Source organism: Bubalus kerabau, chromosome 17 (assembly GCF_029407905.1).
Source record: "Bubalus kerabau isolate K-KA32 ecotype Philippines breed swamp buffalo chromosome 17, PCC_UOA_SB_1v2, whole genome shotgun sequence".
NCBI lineage: Eukaryota > Metazoa > Chordata > Mammalia > Artiodactyla > Bovidae > Bubalus > Bubalus kerabau.
Window position 1 is genome coordinate 43,355,223 of NC_073640.1, and position 27,340 is coordinate 43,382,562.

The following is a 27,340-nucleotide window of genomic DNA, read 5'->3' on the forward strand; positions in this document are numbered from 1 at the left end:
GGATAGCCATGAACTACTCTGCTTAAAAAAAAAAAAAATCCTCTTCTGGAAGTGAGGAGGACAATGCCACGTGACCTGACAAGAGGCTTGATGACTTGCATTTATTTTCCCCATGTAATAAATGTGGGAACTCAGATTTGGAGAGTTAAAAAGTTAATTTCTTGGGCCAGTGACCTTGCGGTAAAAGGCAGATCTATACTGAGCTTTGGAGAAGGCAATGGCAACCCACTCCAGTGTTCTTGCCTGGAGAATCCCAGGGACGGGGGAGCCTGGTGGGCTGCCATCTGTGGGGTCGCACAGAGTCGGACACAACTGAAGCGACTTAGCAGCACCAACAGCATACTGAGCCTTAGCCCTCTGATTCAAATCCAGCCTCTCTGTACCATCCCTGTGTAGAATGTTCCAATCCAGATTTCTGGGCCCTATTCCAGACCTAACAAAACAGAATCTCCAGAGACAGGCCCAGAGACCTGTGTTTATTAAAAGTTCTCTAGATCAGTGCGCTGCAATTGAACTGAAACTTCAGTTTCAGAAAAATTGTCTATCTGCAGTGTCCAATATGGCGGCCTGTAGCTACATATGGCTATGGAGCCCTTGAAATGTGCCTAATGCCACCAAGGAACAGGATTTTTTATTTTAATTAATTTTAATTTAATAGCCACATGTCTAGTGGCTACCATATCAAATAGCACAGGTTCAAATCCCAGTTCTTCCCTAGCTATGTGACCTCAAGCAAATTTTTTTTGCTTTTTTTTTTTAATTAATTTTTATTGGAGCATAGTTGTTTTACAATGTTGCGTTGGTTTCTGCTGTATAGCAAAGTAAATCAACTGTATGTATATATACATCCCCACTTTTTTGGATTTCCCTCCCATTCAGATCCCTGCAGAGCATTTAATGTAGTTCCTTGTGCTATACAGAAGGTTCTCATTGGTTATGTTTTATATATAGTAGTGTGTATATGTCAATCTCAGTCTCCCAATTCATCCCACCCACCCTTTCCTCCTTTGGTATCCATACATTTGTTCTCTATATTTGTGTCTCTATTTCCACTTTGCAAAAAATGTTCATCAGCATCATTTTTCTAGATTCCACATATAATATATGATTTTTTTTTTCTCTTTTTGTATGACAGTCTCTAGGTCCATCCACATTTCTGCAAAGGGCACAGTTTTGTTCCTTTTTATGACTGAGTAGTATTCCATTGTACCTATATACCACATCTTCTTTATCCATTCCTCTGTTGATGGGCATTTAGGTTGCCTCCATGTCCTAGCTATTGTACGTAGTGCTCTATGAATGTTGGGGTGCTCGTGTCTATTTGTTTTTTGTTTAAGTCCTTATTGAATTTTTCACAGTATTGCTTCTGTTTTATGTTTTGGTTTTTTGGCCATGAGAAATGTGGGGTCTTAGCTCCCTGGCCACTAATGGAGTCTGCACCCCCTGTGTTGGAAGGTGAAGTCTTTTAACCGCTGGACTGCCAAGGAAGTCCCTATCTTTTTGAATTATGGTTTTCTCCGTATCTATGCATAGGAGTCCTATGATAGACCCATTTCTAGGTCATATGTTTTTGGATTTTTAAGGAACCTCTATTCTGTTCTCCATAATGGCTGTATAAATTTACATTCCCACCAACAGTGTAAGAGTTCCCTTTTCTCCACACCCTATTCAGCATTTATTGTTAGTATTATTTTTTGATGATGGATATTTTGACCAGTGTGAGGTGATACCTCATTGTAGTTTTGATTTGCATTTCTCTAATAATTAGTAATGTTGAGCATCTTTTCATGTGTTGTTGGCCATCTGTATGTCTTCTTTGGAGAAATATCTATTTAGGTCTTCCACCCATTTTTTGATTGGGTGTTTTTTTTTTAATTGAACTGCATGAGCTGTTTGTATACTTTGGAGACTAAATAATCCCTTGTCTGTTGCTCAATTTGCAAATATATGCTCCCATTCTGATGGATGTCTTTTCATCTTATTTAGGGTTTCATTTACTGTGCAAGAGTTTTTAAGTTTAATTAGGTCCCATTTGTTTATTTTTGTTTTTTTTTTTTTCGTTACTCTAGGAGGTGGGTCAAAAAAGATCTTGCTATGGTTCATGTCAAAGAGTGTTCTTCCTGTGTTTTTTTCTAGAGTTTTATAGCATCCAGCCTTGCGTTTAGGTCTTTATAAACTCTCGGTGCCGCCGTCTCCTTGCCTGCAGTGGGGGATAATAATAGTACCTCCCCATGGGTTATTAGGAGGATTCATTAGCTCATTTAGAGAGAGTACTTAGTGCCTGGAACATAGGAAATGCTCGGCTATTTTTATCTGCTGCTACTTTTGTGGCAGTGATTCTGGTGGTGATGACGATTCTCCTGAATGTTACATTACAGGAGTGTCATGTAATTTTAAATACTAATTTAAACTCTTATCTGCCTATATTCCTTCTTGCCTAATTTAATTGAATCTGACTCTTACTTTGTTTTGGGCATTATACTCTATTTACTGCCTTAGCTAGAGTCCTTCTCTAAATACTTGGAAGACAGATGAGGAGGGATTGTAATGGAGGTCTAGGTGCCTCCCACCCACAGATGCAGGAGGGTGGACGTGATCTTTGAAGGTCCCTTCTAGTTGAGCTATTAGTAATAATAGTAACAAGAGCTCACCGCTAGAATGTTTCCTCTTTGCCTGTAGTGGCTGATTTAGTCACTTTATCTCATTTAATCCTCACAACAGCTTCATGAGAAAGAGGTCGCTACTCTCATTTTACAGATGAGGCAACAGGGACCCAGACAGGCTGAGTAACTGTCCTCAGGCCACATGGAAGTTGGGGCTGGAGTCTGGGTCCACACTCTTGTCTGACTCTGGACACATCCTCCTCCCCACCGTGCTTTGCCACCCAGTTACTCCAGGAAGCACACCCTTCTTCCAGGAAGCTACCACACATGAGCTGCGTTATCAAGGAAGAGAGGGTGAGAGAGTGAAAGGAGCCCTGGGTAAAAGGTCATGAGACTGCCTTTGAGGCCTGGTTCTGCCAAGGTCTCCGGATGTGATCTGGGGGAAGTGACTCAGTCGTGCCCAGGAGACTGTAGGCTGGACCACTGCCGCAGTCCCTTCCAGCCCTGAAATTCCAACTCCAGGACAACACGGCAGGACATCCCGCAGTGGGTCCAGCTCAGAGAAGCAAGGGGCTCATTCCCTCTATGTCAGCCATTCGAGAGCTCACACAGCTTCCTTCTGATTTCCTCCAGCTTGGATTGTTTGTACACCAACACCAGCCACCTCGAGGTGAACTTCCGAGTCGATGTGATAAAGCCAGGAAAGACACTGGAGATCCCCATCACCTTTTATCCTCGAGAAACTATCAGTTATCGAGAACTCATCCCCTTTGAAATCAATGGGCTCTCGCAGCAAGTAGTTGAAATCAAAGGGAAAGGAACGGAAATGAAGGTGAGCGACAGCTGGGGGGATCATCGGGCTTGGCACCACCCCCCTTGCCCTTCTCAGCCACCTTGCCCACCCGAGCCCACACTCCTCCGACTCCATGTCTCCTGCCCCCTGGCTGCTCTGTCAGAGGTCAGCCAGTCCCATCAAGACAGATCAGACCCAAGAGAACCACATAGATCTTGCCAGTACCAAATGTTACTGTATCAAAGGACACAAGTAATCACAGGCACTGCAGAAACATTCTTTTTCTTGGAGAAGTTTGAGACTATCAGATGCAGCATCCCAAGCAAGTCCTCTTCCTCCCACATGAGAGCATGCAGTGTTTTCAGGTTACAGTTAAGGTTTGTTTGAAGCGCTGTATGCAGACGTAAGTTTCAGTTATGGGACATCGTTCCCTAAGACCACATAGACTGACATTCTCCAGCCAGCCCCAACTCCCAGGATCCCGTCTGACTGAGGGCCTTCCTTCTAACCAGGTGCTCCTGGCAGGAAGGGGATGGTCTGGTTCCACCACTTATCCTTTCTTCCCCATGTCCAGTATACATTTCACGTGTCTGTCTGGTGGGAGTTTTTGCATTTATTAGGCAGTTTTAGAAGACTGAAGACCTTCTGCAATCCTCAGCAATGCATGGGACATTTCAGCAACCAAGAGGAAATGGGAGGGGTGTGTTCCTGGCATCCTTTCCATCAATCCTGGGGAGCCACAAGATCGGGCCACCTGGTGTGTCTCAGCCAAGCCAGTGGCGGGGTCTCTTCTGATGTCGTGGTTTCTTTCATGTCATGGTTTCTTTCATTTCTTGGTTTCATTCATTCACTCGCTCAGCACTCATTTATGTCAGGTGCTTTGAGGAGTCTTAAACGTGTTCTCTGACCTCCAGGAGCTTACACGCTGGGGCCAGAGACTCTTACCTTTGTAGACAACATGGAAGCCTGCAGGCGGGATGGACAGATCCCATCTTTCCATTAGGGGGAGGGGTGCTGCTTATTGACTGGTCAAGTGACAGTGACTCGTGGGTGCTGTTTATGTGGGTCACACCATCCTGGAGGGCAAGGCCCAGCCTGATCTCAGCCTGATGCAGGCCAGCACTTTGATCAGGGCTTTAGATGGGGACTTTAAGGCGTATCTGTTTTTCCCACCTCCGCTGCCATGGTCATCTCTCTCTCTTCAAGGCTCTGTCTTCTGCCCTCTTCCAGTCCCTCTCCACAGAGGAGCAAGCCAAGGCACACTCACAAGATACCCATCTGATGGGAGCACTCCAGGCTGCACTGGCTTCCCACTTCTCCCAGAAAAACACCCGATCCCCCTCCAAACTATCTTCCTGTGTTCCCCACCTCGCTCCCAGCCACAGGCCTGACCAGGCCACTCCCTCCAGCTCAGGGCCTTGCCACAGCTTGTCTCCTCCTTTGGGGTGCAGCCCCACGCCACCCTGACTTAAATCCAGATGCTACCCTTCCAGCAGCTCCCCGTGTGAGCACGCCTTCCTCAGGGAGGCCTCCCTCACCCTCAGACTGGCTCAACCCTTTGTACCCCGAGCCTTTCCTTCTTAACGTCTTTGAGCCCAGCTGTAAGTATGTAATTGTGCAACAAGTTGTTTAGTGCACATTTTATGCACATAAATGTTTGTTGAGTGAGTGAGGGCGAAGGCCCATCCAGTGTGAAGAAAGAGGGACACAGGAAGAGAGGGAACCACCCTTGCCTCACTAGGGTCAGTTCAGTTCAGTCGCTCAGTCGTGTCCGACTCTTTGTGACACCATGAATCACAGCACGCCAGGCCTCCCTGACCATCACCAACTCCCGGAGTTCACTCAGATTCACGTCCATCCAGTCAGTGATGCCATCCAGCCATCTCATCCTCTGTCGTCCCCTTCTCCTCCTGCCCCCAATCCCTCCCAGCATCAAAGTCTTTTCCAATGAGTCAACTCTTCGCATGAGGTGGCCAAAGTACTGGAATTTCAGCTTTAGCATCATTCCTTCCAAAGAAATCCCAGGGCTGATCTCCTTCAGAATGGACTGGTTGGATCTCCTTGCAGTCCAAGGGACTCTCAAGAGTCTTCTCCAACACCACACTTCAAAAGCATCAATTCTTTGGCGCTCAGCTTTCTTCACAGTCCAACTCTCACATCCATACATGACCACAGGAAAAACCATAGCCTTGACTAGACGGACCTTTGTTGGCAAAGTAATGTCTCTGCTTTTGAATACGCTATCTAGGTTGGTCATAACTTTTCTTCCAAGGAGTAAGCATCTTTTAATTTCATGGCTGCAGTCACCATCTGCAGTGATTTTGGAGCCCAAAAAAATAAAGTCTGACACTGTTTCCACTGTTTCTCCATCTATTTCCCATGAAGTGATGGGACCGGATGCCATGATCTTCGTTTTCTGAATGTTGAGCTTTAAGCCAACTTTTTCACTTTCCTCTTTCACTTTCATCAAGAGGCTTTTTAGTTCCTCTTCACTTTCTGCCATAAGGATGGTGTCATCTGCATATCTGAGGTTATTGATATTTCTCCCGGCAGTCTTGATTCCAGCTTGTGTTTCTTCCAGTCCAGCGTTTCTCATGATGTACTCTGCATATAAGTTAAATAAGCAGGGTGACAATATACAGCCTTGACGTACTCCTTTTCCTATTTGGAACCAGTCTGTTGTTCCATGTCCAGTTCTAACTGTTGCTTCCTGACCTGCATACAGATTTCTCAAGAGGCAGGTCAGGTGGTCTGGTATTCCCATCTCTTTCAGAATTTTCACAGTTTATTGTGATCCACACAGTCAAAGGCTTTGGCATAGTCAATAAAGCAGAAATAGATTTTTTTTTTTTATATTTCTCTTTCTCATTAACTTCTGACCCCTCCCTCCCTCCCTGCTCTCTTTCTGGTCCACAGATTTTAGTCCTAGATCCAGCCAATAAGATTTTGAAGTTAAGAGCCATCCTACCTGGACAGGTGGTGAAAAAAATGGTTTCCATCATGAACAACAGCCAAGCCCAGCTCACATTTAACCTGTCAGTCATGTTCTCGGCAGAACTCCAGGAAACCAAGGTTGGTGATCAGGGTCCCAGCGGCGTCTTCATGCCTCCGCACCTCACGATTCTCAGGCAGCTTCCGTGGGCCAGGCCATTCCAAGCGCTCTCCCTGTCTGATCACCTTCATAAAAAATGGTATAGGGGAGCCCCTGTCACTCCCCTTTTGCATGTAGGGAAACCACAGCTTGGAGAGCCTCCTCCTCTAGAGGGTGAGAGTGACACACACAAGTGCCCTTGATAGCATCCGGAAGATCTGGGCGCAAGTGAATATACATACATCTTCATGACCGGAAATTTGAAAAATATGGAAAATCACAAAGAAAAACATTTGGTCTATAATGTCATACCCCGAAATAATCACTTAACATTATTGTGCCTTTCTTTCCCCTGTTTTTCCTACACATTTTAAAAATAAATTACCAACTTTCAGATTGTTTTGAAACCTGCTTTTACCATCTACCAGTAACTCCTAAACATTGTTTCATTTGTTCATCTGTACCTTCATTACATAGATGAACCAAGCCTCTATTTCTGCTCATTTCAGGTGTTCCTGGTTTTTAAATTTTATTTTATTTTATAAGCAACATTGTAATATTCATTTAAACAAACCTTTGTGTGCACCCATGACTCTCTGCTGAGCATATACTCCTAGAAGTGGGCTTCTTGGACCAAAAGGAAGAGTGTGTTTCAATATACATCATTCATCTGCCCCCGAAAGGCTGTCCCTCTTTCCACTGGAGTCCGCTATGTGAGAGAAACATGCCTGTTGCTAAATCCATGTCCTCAGGCTCCCTGCATAAGGAACCCACAGCCCCGGCTGCCTGCTTCCTCTCACAGTGTTTGGATGGCCCTTTGAAATGGGACCAGATGTATTTCATCTTGAGGATGGACTGTATCCATTCCTTCATTCAGTTCATTCTTACGTTTACTCAGTAATCCATCCTCACAGCAGGACCTCAGAAATGGAGCTCCAGGAGTACCCCACCCTCAGCTGCTGAGACTTGTTGTCGTTTTGTCCAGGTCATCACCTTGTCACCATTCCGCAACATCACTCTGAAGCCCAAAGAGGTTCAGAAGCTGGAAGTCACCTTCGCCCCACTAAAGCGTGTCCCTCCCTTCTCCGAGGAGGTGTTCATGGAGTGCATGGGGCTCCTGCGGCCCCTTTTCCTCATCAGTGGCTGCTGCCAGGCCCTGGAGATCTCCCTAGACCAGGAGCATCTTCCCTTTGGACCAGTCGTGTGTCAGACACAAGCCACGCGTCGCATCCTCATGTTGAACACGGGTGACGTGGGTGCAAGGTAGGAGAGTCCCCTGGGCCTGGGTTCCCATTAACTATCCCAGGACCCTCTAAAGTGGGTATTTGGTGGTCCCCATGCCACAGATGGAGTTAAGGCTCAAAAATGGTGCCCACCAGCAGGTGCTTGCCCAGTCACCATTCAGCACATTGCCACAGCCGTGCCTGCTGCACACTGCCCACCTGCAGGGGGCGCCCTTCACACCAGCTGCAGGGGAACAGTGCCCTGAAGCTGTGATGTGGCAGCCTTGGCACTGGAAGCACTGGTCTGCACCATCCTGCCTGGACCAAGGGCCAGACCACAGAGGGGTGACCACAGGGCCAGCAGGTCCCAGGGCCACCAGGATCAGGGGCAGCTCTCATGTGAAGGGATTGTCTGCACCCTCTTGGATCAGACCCGAGAGGCAGTGCAGGGATCGGTCATGGCTACCAGCTCGGGAGGGTTCCAGTCCTGGCCTGACCATGTCCTAGCTGTGTGACCTCAGGCACCCATTTAAATGTGTTCATGCGCATGCTCCCCCAGTGGGTGTGACTTGTGGACAGAAAGATAAGATGCACCACTTTCCACCCTTCTCAGCCCCTAGGGAGAGCAAAGAGGTCGCACCCAGGAATGACTTGGCCTTGGTCCAACACCCCAGCTTTTCCTGGCAGTCTTCCTTCTCCTAGGTCCCAGGAAGGGCACAAGGGGATGAACCTCCCACCTGAAAACCAGACACAGACTCTCTTCTCAGCAGCACTGAGAATACAACTGGGATATTAATAAACTGTCTCTCTTGTCTCCTGTCTTGGAAAAGGTTCAAATGGGATACCAAAAAACTTGAGCCTCTGTTCTCCATCAGCCCGGAAGAGGGCTATATCACCGCAGGCATGGAGGTTTCTTTTGAAGTGACTTACCATCCTACCGAGGTGGGCAAGGAGATTCTCCACAAAAACTTGCTCTGCTTCATCCAGGGAGGCAGTCCTCTGAGCCTAACCCTGTCTGGAGTGTGTGTGGGACCACCTTCAGTAAAAGAGGTCAGTAGGTGCTGCCAACAGATGGACCAATGGTGGAATGGCCCAGCAAGCCCCACGAGAGAACTCAGTCAGACTCTGTTCAAACAGTCCTCAGTGCCCACATCAAACATGCAGACCTGCTCCCTCCTCCACAGGGCCTCTGCACGTGCTCTTCCCACTGCTGACATACTCCTTTTCCCCTCTCCATTTAGTTAATTCCTATTTATTCTTCAACTCTCAACCCAAGCATCTCATTCTCAAGGAAGGGTATACTGACATCTCTGGCTAGATCACATTCTGCCATGAGCTCTGTAAGTAAAGGGTGACACCTGGGTTAACCTCTGCTCACCCTGTCGCTGGAAGCCCTAGCAGCGGAGACCTGATAGCTCCTGGCAACGTTGCTTATGGTCATAATGACACCTGAGCTCCATCTCTTGCTGTTTCAACAATGTTATGTACGTGGAGTCACGCAGTATGTTATAAAAGTGTATGTACAAGTCTTGGCAAGAATATATACTTTCATTTTCTTGGGTGAATATGTAAGAGTGAAATGGCTGGATCATAGGGTAGGTACACGTTTGCCTGTTTAAGAACTTACCAAATTGTTTTCCAAAGTGGTTGTGTCATCTTATGTCCCCATCAGCCACCTCAGACGTTTCTACTTGCACCACATCCTTGCCAATGCTTGATATGGTCAGGTTTTTTTTAAATTTTAGTCATTCTAACAGGTACATGATCATATCTTGTGGTTTTAAATTTGGATTTCCCTGGCTAATGGTGTCAAGCATCTTTTCAGGTACTTCATGGCCATCCATCTATCTTCTTTATTGAAGTATCTGTTCCAGTCGTTTTCATTTGGGTTGTTTGTTTTCTTGTTTTACCGTGTTTTGAGAGCTCTGTGTATATTCAGGACATAAGTTTTGAATTTATATCCTCAATCTGTTTAGAGTTCATTTTTGTATGTAGTATAAGATTATGGATCAAAATTCAAAAAATCCATTTTTTGTACACAGATATCCAGTTGTTCCAGAACCATTTACTTAATAGATTGTCCTTTCTCCACTAAATTGCCTTTGCACTTTGGTAAAAAACCAATTGGTCATATATGTGTGGGTCTCTTGGTAAACTATTCTCATCCCCTTGGTGAACCTTTGATTCCCTTTATAGCAGTGTATTGTCCATGTTGCTGATTCAATGGCTAGTTCTCACTGCTCATCTTACTTGACTTGTCAATAGCATTTGAACACGCTGAACAAGCCCCTCGTCCTTCAAGCACTTCCTTCGTTATGTGGCCTCCAGGATACTGCCCTCTCCTGGTTTTCCTCCCACTTTAATAGTTGCTGCGTCTCATCTCCCCTTCTGGTTTTTCTTAACATTGGCGTGTGTAGGATTTTAAGAATTGGTCCTAAAATTCCTTCTTTTTTTCTAAATACACTTACTTCTTGATGATCTTATCCAGTTTCTTGGCTTTAAAAAAAAATTTGCTATACTGACAGCTCCCAAATGCGTGTGTGTGTGTGTGTGTGTGTGTAAACTTTGCTTTGAACCCCAGACTTGTAAATTCCGCTGCCTGCGTGAGGTGTCCATCTTCTTCCAGGTGGTGAATTTCACCTGCCAGGTGCGCTCCAAGCACACACAGACCATCATGCTTTCGAACCGCAGCAACCAGACCTGGAATCTGCACCCCATCATTGAGGGTGAGCACTGGGAGGGGCCCGAGTTCATCACCCTGGAGCCTCACCAGCAAAACAAGCCCTACGAGATCACCTACCGGCCCCGCAGCATGAACGTGGAGAGCCGCAAACATCAGGTGGGTTGAGCCCCACCTCCCACATGGGTTTCCTGGCATGGTCGGAGGAAGGAGCTGTGGGAGAGAGAACGTCAGGACAAGGGGGGAACCCTACAAATAATGTGGAAACCACAGGGAACTGTGTCCACAGCTTATCAAGACCAAAGCTTCCCTTTTTGTCCATGTATTTTCATGTTGAGGGGCTTCTCTTGTAACCAGAGGCTCATCTCTGAAATGAAGTCCCGGATGAAGCACCAAGAAATTAATACTTAATTTAAGTGCACAAGTAACATCAAGGTGACTGTGATAAAGATTTAAAAAGGAAGCCACAATCTTCTACTACCCTCACAAAAAAAGAACTGTTTTCTTCTGTCTTCTTTACCAATCCTTACTCAGAGACAGCCGTGGCTGCCCTCACAGCATCCTCAGTTCTGCATCCTGCTTACTTGCACATTGCATCACATCATGAGCATGTTTCTGTTTAGCTGTATAATCTCCATGATAATCATTTTTACTGGTTGACTAATATTTCATTGAATGACAGTTCCATAATTTATTTAACACCCCCAGTTATTGGATGTTTAAGTTATCTCTAAATTTTCATCAGTAGAAGCGATTCTAATATACGTGTGCATCCCCGATGGCTCAGTGGCAAGGAATCTGCCTGCAGTGCAGGAGCTGCAAAAGACTGGCTCGATCCCTGGGTTGGGAAGGTCCCCTGGAGGAGAAATGGCAACCCACTCCAATATCCCTGCTTGAAAAATCCCGTGGAGAGAGGAGCCTGGCGGGCTACAGTCCAAAGGGTCACGAAGAGTCAGTCACGACTGAGTGACTGAGCGCACACGTTTATGTATAACTTCTTCCTCTGCAGGGATTTTTCTTCAGTAAGTTCCCTGGGATGAGATTCCTGGTTCGAATACACATGAACATGTTTATGACTCTTGGAAACATATTATGAGGCTGCTTTCCAAAAGTGTTAAACCTGTTTGCATAACTTCGTTAATCCTGTGTCGCTGCCATGCCTGAGAGGTAGCTGATAAAGGCTGCTCTGTGTCATGCTCACCACTGCTGTTCTTCTCTTAGGGCACCCTCTTCTTCCCCCTCCCAGATGGGACTGGCTGGCTATACATGCTGCACGGGACTTCCGAGCTCCCCAAGGCTGTGGCCAATATCTACCGTGAAGTGCCATGTAAGACACCCTACACTGAGCTCCTGCCAGTCACCAACTGGCTGAACAAGCCCCAGAGGTGAGAGAATAGGTGGGGGATGAAGAGGGGATGGAGGGAGGACCCACAGTGTCGAGTCTGGCCCTTTGTGCTGCCGCCAGCCATTGCCTGACCTGCGCCCCACAGAGCGTGTCCTGTTCAGGGCTGCCTGTGAGCAGCTGATGCCTTGTAAATCTCCTGGAAGGGTGCCAGGAACAAAAGAAGTCCTCAATAAATGTTAGCTGTTATTATTGTCAAAATGATAATCGTGGTGGTTATTATTGAGAACCCTGTCGTATCACATCAGCCACTGGCCAGATCCTCAGATCTTGTACTTGCAGAGAGAAAAGAAGCTGGAGGAGCTGGAGGCCAGCCAGGTCCCCTTCTTTTATGGAAAAGGAGCCAAAAGCTGGGAGAAGAGAGCTACCTGCTCGGCATAGTGGATAAAGGCCCAGACCCACATTTGAATGCTAGTTCTGCCTATAACTCGGCATTGTTACCTGAGCATGGCATCTTCCTTCTCTCCGCCCCAACTTCTTCCCTAGTAAAATAGAGAGGATAACGAGATGTACCTCCTACAGACACTGGCGACTAAAAGCTTGTAATGTAACCCATGTGGAGCAGGACTCAGTACCTGGCACATAATAGGGAGTTGTTAAGTGGTAGTTCCTGTTATTACTAGTGACAGTGTGGAGGCTAGAACGCTGGACCCACATGCTTTCTGTGAAATCAAGAGTGGACAAGGTACCTTGCCTTCTTTCCTTTGGGCAAACTGTCTCATTTCGTCCTCTCTTCTTGCACCCCTGTGTTCCCCCAGATTCCGGGTCATTGTGGAAATATTGAAACCAGAGAAGCCTGACCTGACTGTCACCTTAAAGGGCCTTGATTACATTGATGTGCTGTCCTCCTCCAAGAAAGATTACAAGCTGAACTTCTTCTCCTACAAGGAGGGACTGTACACAGCAAAGGTATCCACACACTAAAGGCACTGCCCTGCGACTCTGGAGGTTTGGCCCTGAGGTTGATGATCCTGGTGTTGGGAGGGAAGATATACCCTCCCTTATCCTGCGAGACTGACCATTTAGGGGGACCAGACCCTTTAAGATGAGACTAGATAGCCAGCCAACATGTAGGCCCATAACAAGCCCTCAAGGTGGCAGAATCATGAAAACCCTGGAGCAGTAGGTAACACTGGGCATCAGACACCAGACCACAATAATAAGAGCGAAAGATGAGAGAGCGCCCGGCATCAGGCTGAGCCCTCGACACAGCTAGTGACGTCAGAGCCAGGATTCATCTCAGAGCCAGTGACTGCAGGACTCCACAGGGTCCTTCACGCATGGACCGTTCCTCCTGACTCATTCATCAGTTCAACAAGCATCTCTTGAGCACACGTGCCATATGCTATACTACATGCTGATAACATAGCAGTGATCAAAAACAGGCAGAGTCTCTGTTCTCCTGGAACACACATTCCAGCGGAGGAGATGAGCATTCATCATGTGACTGCACTCTGAATGGGTAATTTCCAAATGGCGTAAGTGCTTGGAGGAAAAGGACTGCATGGTTCAGCGGCTCACTGAGAGGTCAGGGCTGAAGAGAACTTACAGGAATTATCCACCTACAGACAGTGCTTGACACCAAGATGGAGGATGGAATCACCTAGGGGAAGATTTTAAAGTGAAAAGAACAGCACATGAGCACAAAGAAATGGCAAGAATGAAGGGAAATAATGACAAGTACTGGCAAGGGTGTAGAGAAGAGGGATCTTTCATGTGTTGCCGGTGGGAGAGAAATAGTGAAGCTACTCCGGAAGACAGTCTGGCAGCTCCTCAAGTGGATAAACATAGAGTTACCATAGAATTCAGCAATGTATTCCCCAAATAAGAGAAAACATATGTCCACACAAAAGCCCATATGTAAACGTTCATAGCAGCACTATTCATAAGAGCCAAACAATGGAAACAACCTCATTTCCATCCACTGGTGAACGAGAAATACAGTGGAATATTCTTTGGCAATAAAAAGTGATAGGAAGCGAGTACTGGGGCAGGCAGCACTGCAGTGAGCCCTGCAAACATCACACTGTGTGAACAAAGCCAGCCACAAACGGCTACCTGTTGTGTGGTTTTTTTTAATATGAAATGTCCAGAATAGGAAAGTCTATAGGAACAGAAAGTAGACTAGCGGTGCCTAGGACTAGAGGCGACGGGTTAGGGGGACATGGGAATGATCGTTACTGGATAAAGGGGTTCTTTTGAGGGCGATGAAGATGAGTGGTGAAGGTTGGACCACTTTGTGAATATACTAAAAAAGCACTAAATGGTACACTGTAAACGGGTAGATTCTATAACATGTGAGTTGTATCTTAATAAAGCTGAAAGGAATTATGAGACATAAAGTACAAATCAAGTTCTAATACCCATCTTATAGAAGCGCCTGGAACAGAAAAACATGACAATAAAGGGAAGAAATACTCTTCAAAATGATTGGGGGGAAAATCCAGAGCTATTTGACAAAGTCTGAATCCTGTAGTTGAAGAAGCCCAGTTTATGGAATGAGCCTGTGATTATCCCCTCTGCCTCGGGACAGTTTCCTGATTGCAGCATGGTGAGCTAGTCTGAGCAAAGCGTATCAGGTTTGGTGACTGAGGAGGAGAGGGTTAATAGTCGGGGCAGTTGGACGGGGGGAAGATTATCTGAAAAAGTAATGGTTGAAATTTCCCTGATTTTATTTTTTTATAAAACAATTTACAAATCCAAGAAATTTGGTAGAGTTTTCACAGGAGAAACAAAGAAAATCATGCCTGTGCACATCATAGTAGAACTGCTGAAAACCAAAGATAAATAGAAAACAACCAGATTAAAAAGTTCTATTATGTACAGGGAGACACCAATAAAAAATGACCACTGACTCAGAAATAATGGCAGCACTCTGAAAAGTGCTGAAAGAAGAGATTGTCAACCTAGAAATCTTTATTCACTGAAAATATCCTTTGAAACAGACAGTAAAATAGACATGTTCAGATAAAAAAAAAAAGGATGAGAGAATTCATTGCCAGCCCACTTGCCTTGCTGTAAAACATACTAATGGGTATTCTTCAGTCAAAAGAAAATGATGCCAGGTGGGGACGTGGATATCCACTGGAAGGGAAGAAGAGCTCTAAAAATAGCAAATAAGTGCGTAAATATGAAACATATATATTTTTATTCTTAGAACTTTCTTAAAAAGACAACTGGCAGTTTATAGTAAATATAATAACATTGTAAGGTGGACGAATGCATGTAGACATAAAAGATACGGCAACAAAAGCCCAAAAGATGGGATGGGTAGGTAAATGAGATTATACCTCAGTAAGATTATTGCATTTATGAAGTAGGATGTGTGAGATCAGAAACCTAATGCGTCAGTTACGAAGTGGGAAGCGATAAAATACCAACTCTACAGGAAATGTTGATAAGTTGTCAGTTCTAGAGCAACTACTAAAACTATGTCATTTAAAAATAGAGCTAAGAAGCCATAGAGGAAATAAAATATATCCCAAGAGATTTCACATTGATCCATAAGAAGGCAGAAAAGTAGCAACGAAGGAATTAAAAAAATAAGAGACAAATGGGAAGGAATAGCAAGAGGGCTGACTTCAACCTAAACATATAAATGATTGCTTTAAACACAAAACAACACTCCTATCAAAATGCAGAGGAGGTCAGAGCACTCTAAAGACAAGAAGAGGTCAAAAATAAAAAGGCAGGTATGTAAGGAACTATTATCACCTAACAAAGATAAACAACTCAAGGGATTAAAAAGGACAAAAAACTGGAATCCTCTACCTCACAGAAGTAAATGTCTGAGTGGCCAGGAAGCACAGGGGAAGATGCTGAATGTCATTAGACATCCAGGAAAAGAACTGTGAAAGGGGGGCAACTTGTCCACAAGTCAGATGTGGGCTGCAAGTGTGAGCTCTGGAGGCAAGCCAACCTGGGCTCAAATCCTGGTTCTGATAATTTTTTGCACAAGACCCTGGGCAAGATAACTTCTAAAGTTTCCTCATCTTTAGAAAAATCAGTGAGGGAAATAGTAATGTTGCCCACAAGCTGTGTGAATTAAAGAAGTACCTCCAGGGCTTGTTGTTGTCATTCAGTTGCCGAGTTGTGTCCAGTCCTTTGCAACCCCATGGACGGCAGCACACCAGGCTTCTCTGTCCTTCACTGTCTCCCTGAGTTTGCTCACATTCGTGTCCATTGAGTTGGTGATGCTCTCTAACCATCTCATTCTCTGCTACCCTCTTCTCCTCCTGCCTTCAATCTTTCCCAGCATCAGGATCTTTTCCAGCGAGTCGGCTCTTCACATCAGGTGGCCAAAGTATTGAAGCTTCAGCTCCAGCATCAGTCCTTTCAGTGAATATTCAGAGTTGATTTCCTTTAGGATTGACTGGTTTGATCTCCTTGCTTTCCAAGGGATTCTCAAGAGTCTTCTCCAGCACCACAATTCAAAAGCATCAATTCTTCGGCGCTCAGCCTTCTTTATGGTCCAACTTCCAGTGCCTAGGACACAGTAATCATTAAGTGTTAGATGCCATTATTAGTAGTAGTAGTATTGATGTATTAACTGTTCCAGCAGTAGCAGGAATAGGGGTGAAACCCACCACAGCATGAACCTCTTGAGGTCCTGCTTGTTCTCCAGGAGCACTCGCTGTCCCCACTGAGAACACCTTCCTCCTCAGCCCTAGACCGTGCTGCTCTCGCCTCTTCTAAAGCAGCCCAGGTTCCTCCATGCCTGCGCACCTGGAAGGAGCCAGAGCAGAACACCTGAAGAGAAAGGCTGGGTGGCGGGGTTCACGTAGGCTGGGAGGGCCCATGCTTCACATGCCCAGGCATTGCTAACGGAGAGAAGGATCCTGTCGATGGTGGAAGACCCCGAACTAACCCCTCTGCTCCGCCTCACTTCCTCCCACTCTCTCTGTGAATCCAGGTGATCTTCCGAAATGAGGTGACCAACGAGTTCTTATACTACACGTTGAGTTTCAGGGTCATCCCTTCAGGCGTCATCAAAACCATTGAGATGGTGAGCCCCATCCGGCAGAGCACCTCGGCCTTCATCAAGGTGGAAAACCCCCTGCCTTACATGGTGACCTTCTCCACGGAATGCAGGATGCCCGACATCAGCCTGCCCTCCCAGTTCGTGGTGCCCGCCAACTCTGAGGTATGGCCCTGCCTGTGGGGGCTCCCCACTGGACATCTGTGATGGAGACTCTGCCCAGGGGGCCTCTGGACCCACTTCTGCATCCTTGAGTCGGGGCAGCCTGGCAGTGATCAGGAGGGTGGAAGACGACCGATCCATCATGGTCCTATTCTCTCCCTTCCCCTGCCACCGAAGTCCTCATATAAACCAGGGCCACATAGAGCTTTGGCTCAGGCATGTTAAAGGAAATTATTTATTAGCCTCTGGGGCTTCCCTGGTAGCTCAGACAGTAAAAATCTGCCCTCATTTCAGGAGACCCAGCTTCCATCCCTGGGTCGGGAAGATCCCCTGGAGAAGGAAATGGCAACCCACTCCAGTATTCTTGCCTGGAGAATTCCATGGACAGAGGAGCCTGGTGGGCTACAGCCCATGGGGTCGCAGAGAGTCGGACACGACTGAACGAGTAATACTAGCTGTCTCTGTTACATGTTTGTTTGCCCTGCTCAATTTAAATTATTTTTCTTACTTTTCCTAATTATATAAGTCACATGGAATATATGTAGTGAAAAGGACAGCAAGGTACACTTAATAGTGTTACTGGATCAGTTGATAATATTTTTATTAGATGTGTTGTATGTATGTTCAGTAAGGAAACTGGCATCCAGTTTTCCTTTCTTCTGTTAGCCTTGTTGGAGTCTGATGTACAGATTATGTTCGTTGAGGTAGGTTTCCTCCTATTCTTTTCTATGGGAGAATTTGTGGAATATTAGATTGGTAAAAAGAAAGCTTTGTGATCCTGGAATTTTGTTAAGGGAAATTTTTTTTTACTATTGATTAATGGTTATAGGACTGTATGGATTTTCTTTATCTTTTTGAGTCTGTTGTGGCAAATTATATTTGTTTACACATTTGTCCATTTTCATCAAATATTTTTAATTGTGGTAAAATCATGTAAATTTTAACACTGCATTTTTTTCTGTTAAACATCTACAACAACTTTAACGATATCCTCTTTATTTTTCAATAAGACCCAGTTTTTTAAGAAACAATATCTGTTCATGACAAAAAAGACTATTTTATCTCTATGTACATGAAACAGAAAATAAAAGTCCCAGGACTTCCTGGCAGTCCAGTGCTTAAGACTCCATGCTTCCACTGCAGGGACCACAGATACAATCCCTGGTCAGGGAACTAAGACGCTACATGCCACTTGGCATGCCCCCCCCCCAAAAACAAGAATAGAAAAGTCCCCAAAATCTCATTTCCCCAACTCTAAGACAATTACTGGTAACAGTTCAATATAGCCTTGCTGTGTCTTTTGTATACATATGTAGAAATATTCCTCTCCACAACAATGAACTCATATACATTTCTGGAATCTTCTTTTTTTCCACTTAAAATATTATTACCACCTTTTATTTCAATGATTAGAGCTTTGGTGTTTCCTTTTTAATGGCTACATAATATTCCACTGAAGTGAGTAACGTATAATTTATTTATCCAGTCTTTTACTGCTAATACATTGAAATTATTGACCTTATTTTGCTTTTATAAGCAACACTCTTTGGTTCTTGTTTTGTTTTGCTTTGGATGACAATAGAGGAAGCAGAATGCCTCCTCTAAATGATGGTAGAACCCCAGAAGCTGGTTGGAGATTGTCCATGAGCAGAGAAGGAGCTGCCTGACTTTTAGCCCTTCTGCTCCCCCAGCCTACCCACTCCTGTCTCTGTAATTATGCTTCTCAAGAGAGGATCCAGTACCTATTTTTATATTCAGAGAGATTCCAGATACAGAAATATCCCAACTAGGGAAAAATTCCAGGGAGTAAAAGTGGGCTGGTTTGGACAGAGGTTCTCCAGGCTCAAGATCAGTGTGAGCATCTACTGCCGACCTGCTCTGAGGTCCCCAAAGGGGCAGAGGAGGGACGGACATTCAGCATCACAGGAGCCTCTGTCTTCTCTCGCAGGGGACCTTCACATTTGAATTCCAGCCCCTGAAAGCTGGAGAAAGCTTCGGGAAACTGACACTGCACAACAGCGAGCTGGGTTACTACCCATATGAGCTCAATTTGAAAGCCTTGCCAGCACTGCCTGAAAAGCCCGTCCACTTCCAGGCTGTTCTTGGCAGCGGCCAGAGCATCTTTGCCAAGTTCACCAATTACACTCGGCAGAAGACAGAATACTACTGCAGGGTGAGCAGCCCGGCCCCACCCTCTGCCCTCCGCTTTCCAGAAGTCTGGGCTCAGAAACAGCGGGAGCGGGACACTGGGGTGCAGAAATATGAAACTCCTACTTAGGGCCTTCATCTAGTTGAAAACTCCCAGCTAGAAACAGAGTATCAGAAAAAATATCAGGTCTGGGTTCTTCCTCACAGACTTTCTAGTTTAACAAGCTGGAGTGTGGTGGGCGGGGGTGGGGAGGTGGGGGGTGTGGGCAGCGTTGCTCAGCAGTCGGTGCAGAGATAGTTGGTTTTGGGGAGGTTCTGTTTCAGTAGTTAATCCTGTATTCACACTGATGTAATAGGTAGCATATATGGAACACTTGGCTATGGGCCAGGCTCAGTTTTACATGCATATTTAAAAAATCCTGACAGCTATCCTGTGAGAGTATTGGTAAGTTATTGGTAAGCTCTACTGAGAGCTCAGTGGTCATGAGTACACGTTGTGAAATCCAACAGACCTGGATTTGAATCTTCACTTCACTGTTTATTCTTTGTATGAATATCTTACCAATACTCAAATGTTCCAGTCATAGGAGCAAAGGCGTGAAGAGAAGGCCTGAACTGGCACCTAAACACACCGGTGTGGAAGGGATGCCTTGCACTTCTGTTCTCAGCTTATTATCCAGAACTCGCGCCCCACCCCTTCCCCGCCCCCATCCCCGAGGAGCCAGAATGTCCAGTCCTCCTTGCCTATGGAAGGAAAGGAGTGCAGGCACAGGGGATCAGCACCAAGGGCCGCTGCCCACATCGCCCTGCCTCAGTTTCTCTTGGCCTTGGTTCTTCTTAGTAAACTAGGGATAAACTAGTAATACCTACTCTTCAAGAGAGTCACAAGGCCTCGACTTTTGTACAGCCTGCCCTGCCTTACACAAGCCTAGGTTGCTCATGTCGGAGGCTGGTGGGGCTGGGGAGGCCCAGAGCTGCAGGCTTGCTCTTCAGGGTCTAGGGTGAGCCGAGCACATGTGTTCCCCTTTCAGACCGACAGTCCAGACTTCCACACGGAAAAGGTCATCTACGCGGCGCCTGGGGCGCAGGGCGGCACGGAGGTCAGCGTGGAGGTGTACTTCGAGCCCAGCCACCTGGGCGAGAGCAAGGGCATCCTGACCCTGTCGTCGCTCGCGGGTGGCGAGTACACCATCCCCCTCTTCGGGGTGGCTCTGGCCCCCAAGCCACAAGGCCCCTTCCTGATCCGAGCCGGCTACAGCATCGTCATCCCCTTCAAGAACGTCTTCTACCGCCCGGTCACCTTCTCCTTCATCGTGGAGAACAACGCGTTCTCCATCCGCGCCACGGACTCTGTGAAGCCCAAGAAGATCAACAACATCACAGTCTACTTCGAAGGAAACCCATCGGGCAGCAAAACCCCCATCACCAGCAAGCTGATTGTGACCTGCCCGCCCGGAGAAGGCAGCGACACTGCAACTAAGTGGGTTTATTACCTGAAGGGGATCACCCCGTAGTGTGAACCAGGGTTGGCAGCGTCATCAAAAAGCCATCTCATCAGCCGTTAAGACCTTTGTGTTGTTCTAAGCCCCACAAAGAATAAAGGAAATAATGAGAATTCTAAAGGTACTATCTCCAGTTCAATTATAAGGGCACTTATTTTCACATTATATGAATTCCAAATATCTATATGAAATACAGATACTCCATGTTTAACACAGTAACCATATAAAACAGAGCTATATTTTACTTTGCAAGAGCAAGTCTCTAAATTTGGTTTCTTAATATACCTGCAAAGCCCAGGCACTGTGTAATAGTCCCCACGTTTAATAAGGTGACCTTCCCTCACACGGCACTTAGCAGCACATGATTCTGGGGCCCCGCAGTTTCTTTTTAAAACCCACGATGGCTTCAGGAGCCCTTAGCCATGACTCTGTTTTGACACTGTATTTTATTCTGCTTTCATATGAAAGCCAAACAGGTCACTACTTTCAAAGCAAAGAGCAGATACATCAAGCCAGTTTTTGCAGGGACAAAAGTTGGGGTGCTCCCCAATCTCTGGGTCCCTGATCTATTTCCCATAGAAAGTTCTCACAGAAGGCCAGATCCTGAAGAGATGCTAATAGAGATCCCAGGTCCCCAACCCCACTCAGCTTGTGGAGCAGTGAGTCTCTGCCTAATTCTGGTCCAGACCCCACCTCCCCAAATACTGATTTAATCAGTCCAGGGAGGGACCTGGCATCTTTTTAGCTTGTATAGCAGAGTTGAGAAGCAGTGCTACAGATCAAAAGCCACCTGGCCAGGCATGCTGAGCCAGTCAGGAATCTGCTTCCAGGGGGACCATGTCTCAGGTTGATACGTTTTAACTGCAGCTGTCTTGCGTGCTCACAAAGGGTGACAGTCTGGCTGGTGCCCTTCTTCAGAGGGAAGGCACCATGGAGGCCCCAGCTCTGGGGAGAGTGCCTCCCTGGACTCTCCCTGGGGCCCTGCAGTGGTCTTAATAGAGCCACTCACCTCTTGGCACCACCTGTTGACATAAAAGTGGTTGAAGACTGGCCCTCAGGCATAGGAGTGGAGGGCCAACAGGCTTCTGCACAAATGCACACACACACCTATGCCTGAGGGTTCCCAGCCTCCACCTCCTCCCCTCTCCTCATCCACTCCACCTGCAAGAGAAGAAGGAGGCATAAAAGAACCTCCATGGCCTTTTGGGAATGGATGTGCCCAAGAGGTGGCACTCAGAAATGATCCCTGGACCGACAGCCTGAGGATCGCCTGGGAATTTATTAAAAATGCAAGTTCTCAGGGCCGGCCCCAGACCTACTGAGTCAGAAACCCCAAGGGTGTGGCCCAGAAACCTGTGTTTTTAACAAGACATGGCTTCTGGAGGTGTTTTCTAATGGACAGAGATTCTCCCACCTCTTTGTACCTCCCTCCGACCCTCAGCCCATTACGCTTGACACACAGCTATACCAGATGAAGCCTCTCCTAAAGAGGCTGCACACACACACTTGAAAGCTCATTTTTGTGACCCCTGAAGACCGTGCTGATAGGAATAAAGCTGAAGAACAAGACAGCAGGGTACTCCCAGTGATTAAACGAGCAGCACGCCAAGGGGCACAGAGTAAGGAGCACGCCCTCTAACCACCCAGTAGAGAGTCCAAAGAAACCAATGGTTCTCAAGCTCACTATCGGTCAGAATGACCCCGAGGACTTGCTGACCACAGACTGCCGGGCCCCACCCTCAGAGGGCCTGATTTAGTAGGTTTGAGTGGCCTGAGAATTTGCCAGGTTCTGAGGGATGCCATCGCTGCCCAAGTGAGGATCCCACGTGGTCATCACAGCTCTGAAGCCTGGGCCTCCTCACATCAGTGGCACCTAGGAATGCAGACTCTCAGGCCCGCCTGGACCTACTGAGTCAGAATCTGCATGTTGATGCCCTCCTGGGTGGGGGTGGGGGCTGCGTGCACAGTGCAGAGATCGCGGCTGTAAAGGCCCCAGGAGAACTGGAGCCTTTGCTGAGCCCACAGCCCCTAAAGCTCTTCATTAGAGCCCTGGAGAGAATCTCACCAACTCTGCCTACAGCCTAGTGAGTGAGATGGGCACCTCCCCTCAAAAGTGCCCCCTCCCACCCATTCCCCAGAGGCAGATCTGGGGGGAGGGGAGCCATTGGCCCACCACCAGCTGCTTCTAAAAGGGTAAACCTTTTCAACACTTTTAAACCCCGTATAATAAACAGTTCTTAAGACTGCAGGAAAGAGGGAGGAAGCTGTGCAGAAGCTGACTAAAACATCCATGGTCCAAGTGCAGTGAGACTCAAGATTTCTCTAAATGCGAGGGTCAAGACTCAGCTATGTTCCCTTGAGGCTGTGGGGCTCCCAGCCACCACCCTAGACACTAGTTGCTACAGAAACCGGTCACTTCCCAGTATCACCACCAGCGAAACAGTGCCTTTAGGTGGCCAGGGGCAACTCCCCTGCTTCAGCCGCGTCCTGCTCCCACCAGCCACTGAGTCTAGGGCCCAAGCCTCATCGGCCTGGAGACATACGTCCCTGGGACCAAGCACCCAGCCCAGACCCTGCCCCAGCATGAACCCGCTTCCGGGATGACTTGAGATGGGGTACATCGCTTTCCTGTACGTGGTTCTTACATTTCCTTGGCCTCAAAAGAGGCAATGACGAAAATCATTTCATATTGGTAATATTGGCATTCCATTGGTTTGGAATGGCAGAATAGCGCAACAGAGGGCTGGAGGGGAGGCGTGGTGAAAACAAGCATCCTGACAAAAGCTCGTAGAAGTTGCATTTGAAAGAACACTTTCTCAGCAAAGCAGACCAAGAGACATCTCACTGAGGAGTGCTGAGAAAATATCAGGGCCCAGGTGGCACAGTCCCAGAGACCATGGTGCTTGGAAAACGATTGTGAATGCGGCCCCCTGACGCCATTCGTTCTACACGGAGGCCCTGGGGAGTATGGCATCCTGGTGAGTCTAGACACTTCTCTGGGCTAGACGGGCCTCAGGTCGGAGGTGATTATATTGTGACACCACGAGGGCCTACCAGATACTAAGAAATGCCAAATGTGGGATTTCCCAAGCCTCTTAGACCCTCAACATATTGCCCTGACACTCCAGCAAAATCACACTGCTGTTGGAGAAGCTGCTTTGTGTAGTTCAAGATTCAGGGACCGTGTCTTACAGTCTCACAAGCCCCTTCTTGGTATATAATGCCCGTAAGTTATGTGTTGCTAACCAGGTGTCATCACACATGTGCAGATGAGTTGCAACCAATGTGAAATGATGGCCAGTGTGTAAGCAGACATACTAATTATCCACTAGTCTGGAACAGTCTGAGCACAGCAGGCCTGGCCAGGACTGGTCCCCACGGACAGAGAAGTGAGCGCATAGAGAAGGCAGTGGAGACCCTTGGGTTTTGTTCTCAGTATCCCTGCCAAATTACAGGTGGAGAACTTAACTAGTCGACACTTTCCAAGATATCAGAGAAACAACAATAGCAGTTATTTCCAGGAACTTCTGAACTAAAGGTAGGACAAAACATTGATTTGGGCCTTAAGCAAAAAACTGGTTTCTTAGCAACCTAGGCCAGAATGTGATTTCAGAAGAAAAGAGTTTCTTCTGGTAAAAAAATAAACATCTCCTTATTGTTTCAATTATTTAAAAACTCTATCACATTATGACCCATGAGAAATTCAGTTCACCTTTAAGAAAAAGCCAAACCAAACAGCAAAAGAAACATGAAGAATTATATTAGATATGGGTCTAGGGGAAATGAGCACACAGTAGAGAAATAGACCCAAATTGTTCCCATTGGTTATTTTTTCATTGTTTTACATCAACCATCATCAAAATTCTAGACATAAACCTTACAAGACATTTAGAAATGCCCTTATCAGTGCTACTTGGTGTCAAGGTACAGGAAGGAAGCTGCTAAGCCGTGCATTGTCTTCTGGAGATGAATCTGTATTTGGAGCAGTTTTCAGATTGTTGCTGCACCCACCTTTATTTGTAAGGTTATATTGGCAGGGGTTTTAAAAGCTGTGATGATCCCACCAGTAAAGGAAAGAACAATTTATGTTTTATAAAAATATATCACTATTCAAGCCCATGATTTTAAGGCATAAGCAAGGTTGAAACAGTTCTATGAAGACCTACAAGACCTTTTAGAACCAACACCCAACACTGATGTCCTTTTCATTATAAGGGACTGCAATGCAAAAGTAGGAAGTCAGGAAACACCTGGAGTAACAGGCAAATTTGGCCTTGGAGTACAGAATGAAGCAGGGCAAAGGCTAATAGAGTTTTGCCAAGAGAACGCACTGGTCATAAAAAACACCCTCTTCCAACAACACAAGAAGACTACACATGGACATCACTAGATGGCAAACACCGAAATCAGATTGATTATGTTCTTTGCAGCCAAAGATGGAGAAGCTCTATGCAGTCAGCAAAAACAAGACCAGGAGCTGACTGTGGCTCAGATCATGAACTCCTTATTACCAAATTCAGACTTAAGTTGAAGAAAGTAGGGAAAACCACTAGACTACTCAGGAATGACCTAAATCAAATCCCTTGCAATTATACAGTGGAAGTGAGAAATAGATTTAAGGGACTAGATCTGATAGACAGAGTGCCTGATGAACTATGGACAGAGGTTCATGACATTGTACAGGAGGCAGTGATCAAGACCATCCTCAAGAAAAAGAAATGCAAAAAAGCAAAATGGCTGTCTGGGGAGGCTTTACAAATATCTGGGGAAAAAAGAGTAGCGAAAAGCAAAGGAGAAAAGGAAAGTTATATCCATTTGAATGCAGAGTTCCAAAGAATAGCAAGGAGAGATAAGAAAGCCTTCCTCAGCGATCAATGCAAAGAAATAGAGGAAAACAATAGAATGGAAAGACTAGAGATCTCTTCAAGAAAATTAGAAATACCAAGGGGCATTTCATGCAAAGATGGGCTCAATAAAGGACAGAAATGGTATGGACTTAACAGAAGCAGAAGATATTAAGAGGTGGCAAGAATACACAGAAGAACTGTACAAAAAAGATCTTCACGACCCAGATAATCACCTTGGTGTGATCACTCACCTAGAGCCACACATCCTGGAATGCGAAGTCAAGTGAGCCTTAGAAAGCATCACTACGAACAAAGCTAGTGGAGGTGATGGAATTCCAGTTGAGCGATTTCAAATCCTAAAAGATGAAGCTGTGAAAGTGCTGCACTCAATATGTCAGCAAATTTGGAAAACTCAGCAGTGGCCACAGGACTGGAAAAGGTCAGTTTTCATTCCAGTCCCAAAGAAAGGCAATGCCAAAGAATGCGCAAACTACCACACAATTGCATTCATCTCACATGCTAGTAAAGTAATGCTCAAAATTCTCCAAGCCAGGCTTCAGCAATACATGAATCATGAACTTCCAGATATTCAAGCTGGTTTTAGAAAAGGCAGAGGAACTAGAGATCAAATTGCCAACATCCACTGGATCATGGAAAAAGCAAGAGAGTTCCAGAAAAACATCTATTTCTGCCTTATTGACTATGCCAAAGCCTTTGACTGTGTGGATCACAACAAACTGTGGAAAATTCTTCAAGAGATGGGACTACCAGACTACCTGACCTGCCTCTTGAGAAATCTGTATGCAGGTCAGGAAGCAACAGTTAGAAATGGACATGGAACAATGGACTGGTTCCAAATAGGAAAAGAGTACATCAAGGTTGTATATTGTCACCCTGCTTATTTAATTTATATGCAGAGTACATCATGAGAAATGCTGGACTGGATAAAGCACAAGCTGGAATCAAGATTGCCGGGAGAAATATCAATAACCTCAGATATGCAGATGACATCACCCTTATGACAGAAAGTGAAGAAGAACTAAAGAGCCTCTTGATGAAAGTGAAAGAGGAGAGTGAAAAAGTTGGCTTAAAGCTCAACATTCAGAAAACTAAGATCATGGCATCCGGTCCCATCACTTCATGGGAAATAGATGGGGAAACAGTGGCTGACTTTATTTTTTTGGGCTCCAAAATCACTGCAGATGGTGACTGCAACCATGAAATTAAAAGACGCTTACTCCTTGGAAGGGAAGTTATGACCAACCTAGACAGCGTGTTAAAAAGCAGAGACATTACTTTGCCAACAAAGGTCTTTGTAGTCAAGGCTATGGTTTTTCCAGTAGTCATGTATGGATGTGAGAGTTGGACTATCAACAAAGGTGAGCGCCACAGAATTGATGCTTTTGAACTGTGGTGTTGGAGAAGACTCCTGAGAGTCCCTTGGACTGCAAGGAGATCCAACCAGTCCATCCTAAAGGAGATCAGTCCTGAGTGTTCATTGGAAGGATTGATATTGAAGCTGAAACTCAATGCTTTGTCTACCTGATGCAAAGAGCTGACTCATTTGAAAAGACCCTGATGCTGGGAAAGATTGGGGGCAGGAGGAGAAGGGGACGACAGAGGATGAGATGGTTGGATGGCATCACCGACTCAATGGACATGAGTTTTGATAAACTCCAGGAATTGGTGATGGACAGGGAGGCCTGGCATGCTGCAACCCATGGGGTCACAAAGAGTTGGATGCGACTGAGCGACTGAACTGAACTGAAGGTTGAAATAGGAATTTAAGATTTTTAAAAGTACTTGTTAAAGAAAGAACTGGTTAAATAATAGTATAAGTGGCTAATATGTACCTTCTTTTTTCTCCTGTGCTACACAGTAGGTTCTCATTAGTTACTCATTTTATTCTAT

General features: G+C 46.0%; 1 protein-coding gene across 1 annotated transcript in view; it reads left to right on the top strand.

Moving 5' to 3' along the window:
* Window positions 1–20,813, top strand: part of HYDIN (HYDIN axonemal central pair apparatus protein) — a 419,919-nt gene extending 399,106 nt beyond the window's left edge. Inside the window, 10 exon segments of the mRNA XM_055554109.1 lie at window positions 3,237–3,435; window positions 6,313–6,468; window positions 7,473–7,750; window positions 8,541–8,760; window positions 10,337–10,549; window positions 11,612–11,775; window positions 12,551–12,701; window positions 16,705–16,935; window positions 18,881–19,105; window positions 20,112–20,813. Coding sequence (XP_055410084.1) covers window positions 3,237–3,435; window positions 6,313–6,468; window positions 7,473–7,750; window positions 8,541–8,760; window positions 10,337–10,549; window positions 11,612–11,775; window positions 12,551–12,701; window positions 16,705–16,935; window positions 18,881–19,105; window positions 20,112–20,594 — 2,320 coding nt within the window. The 3' untranslated portion in view covers window positions 20,595–20,813.
* The last annotated feature ends 6,527 nt before the right edge of the window (window positions 20,814–27,340 follow it).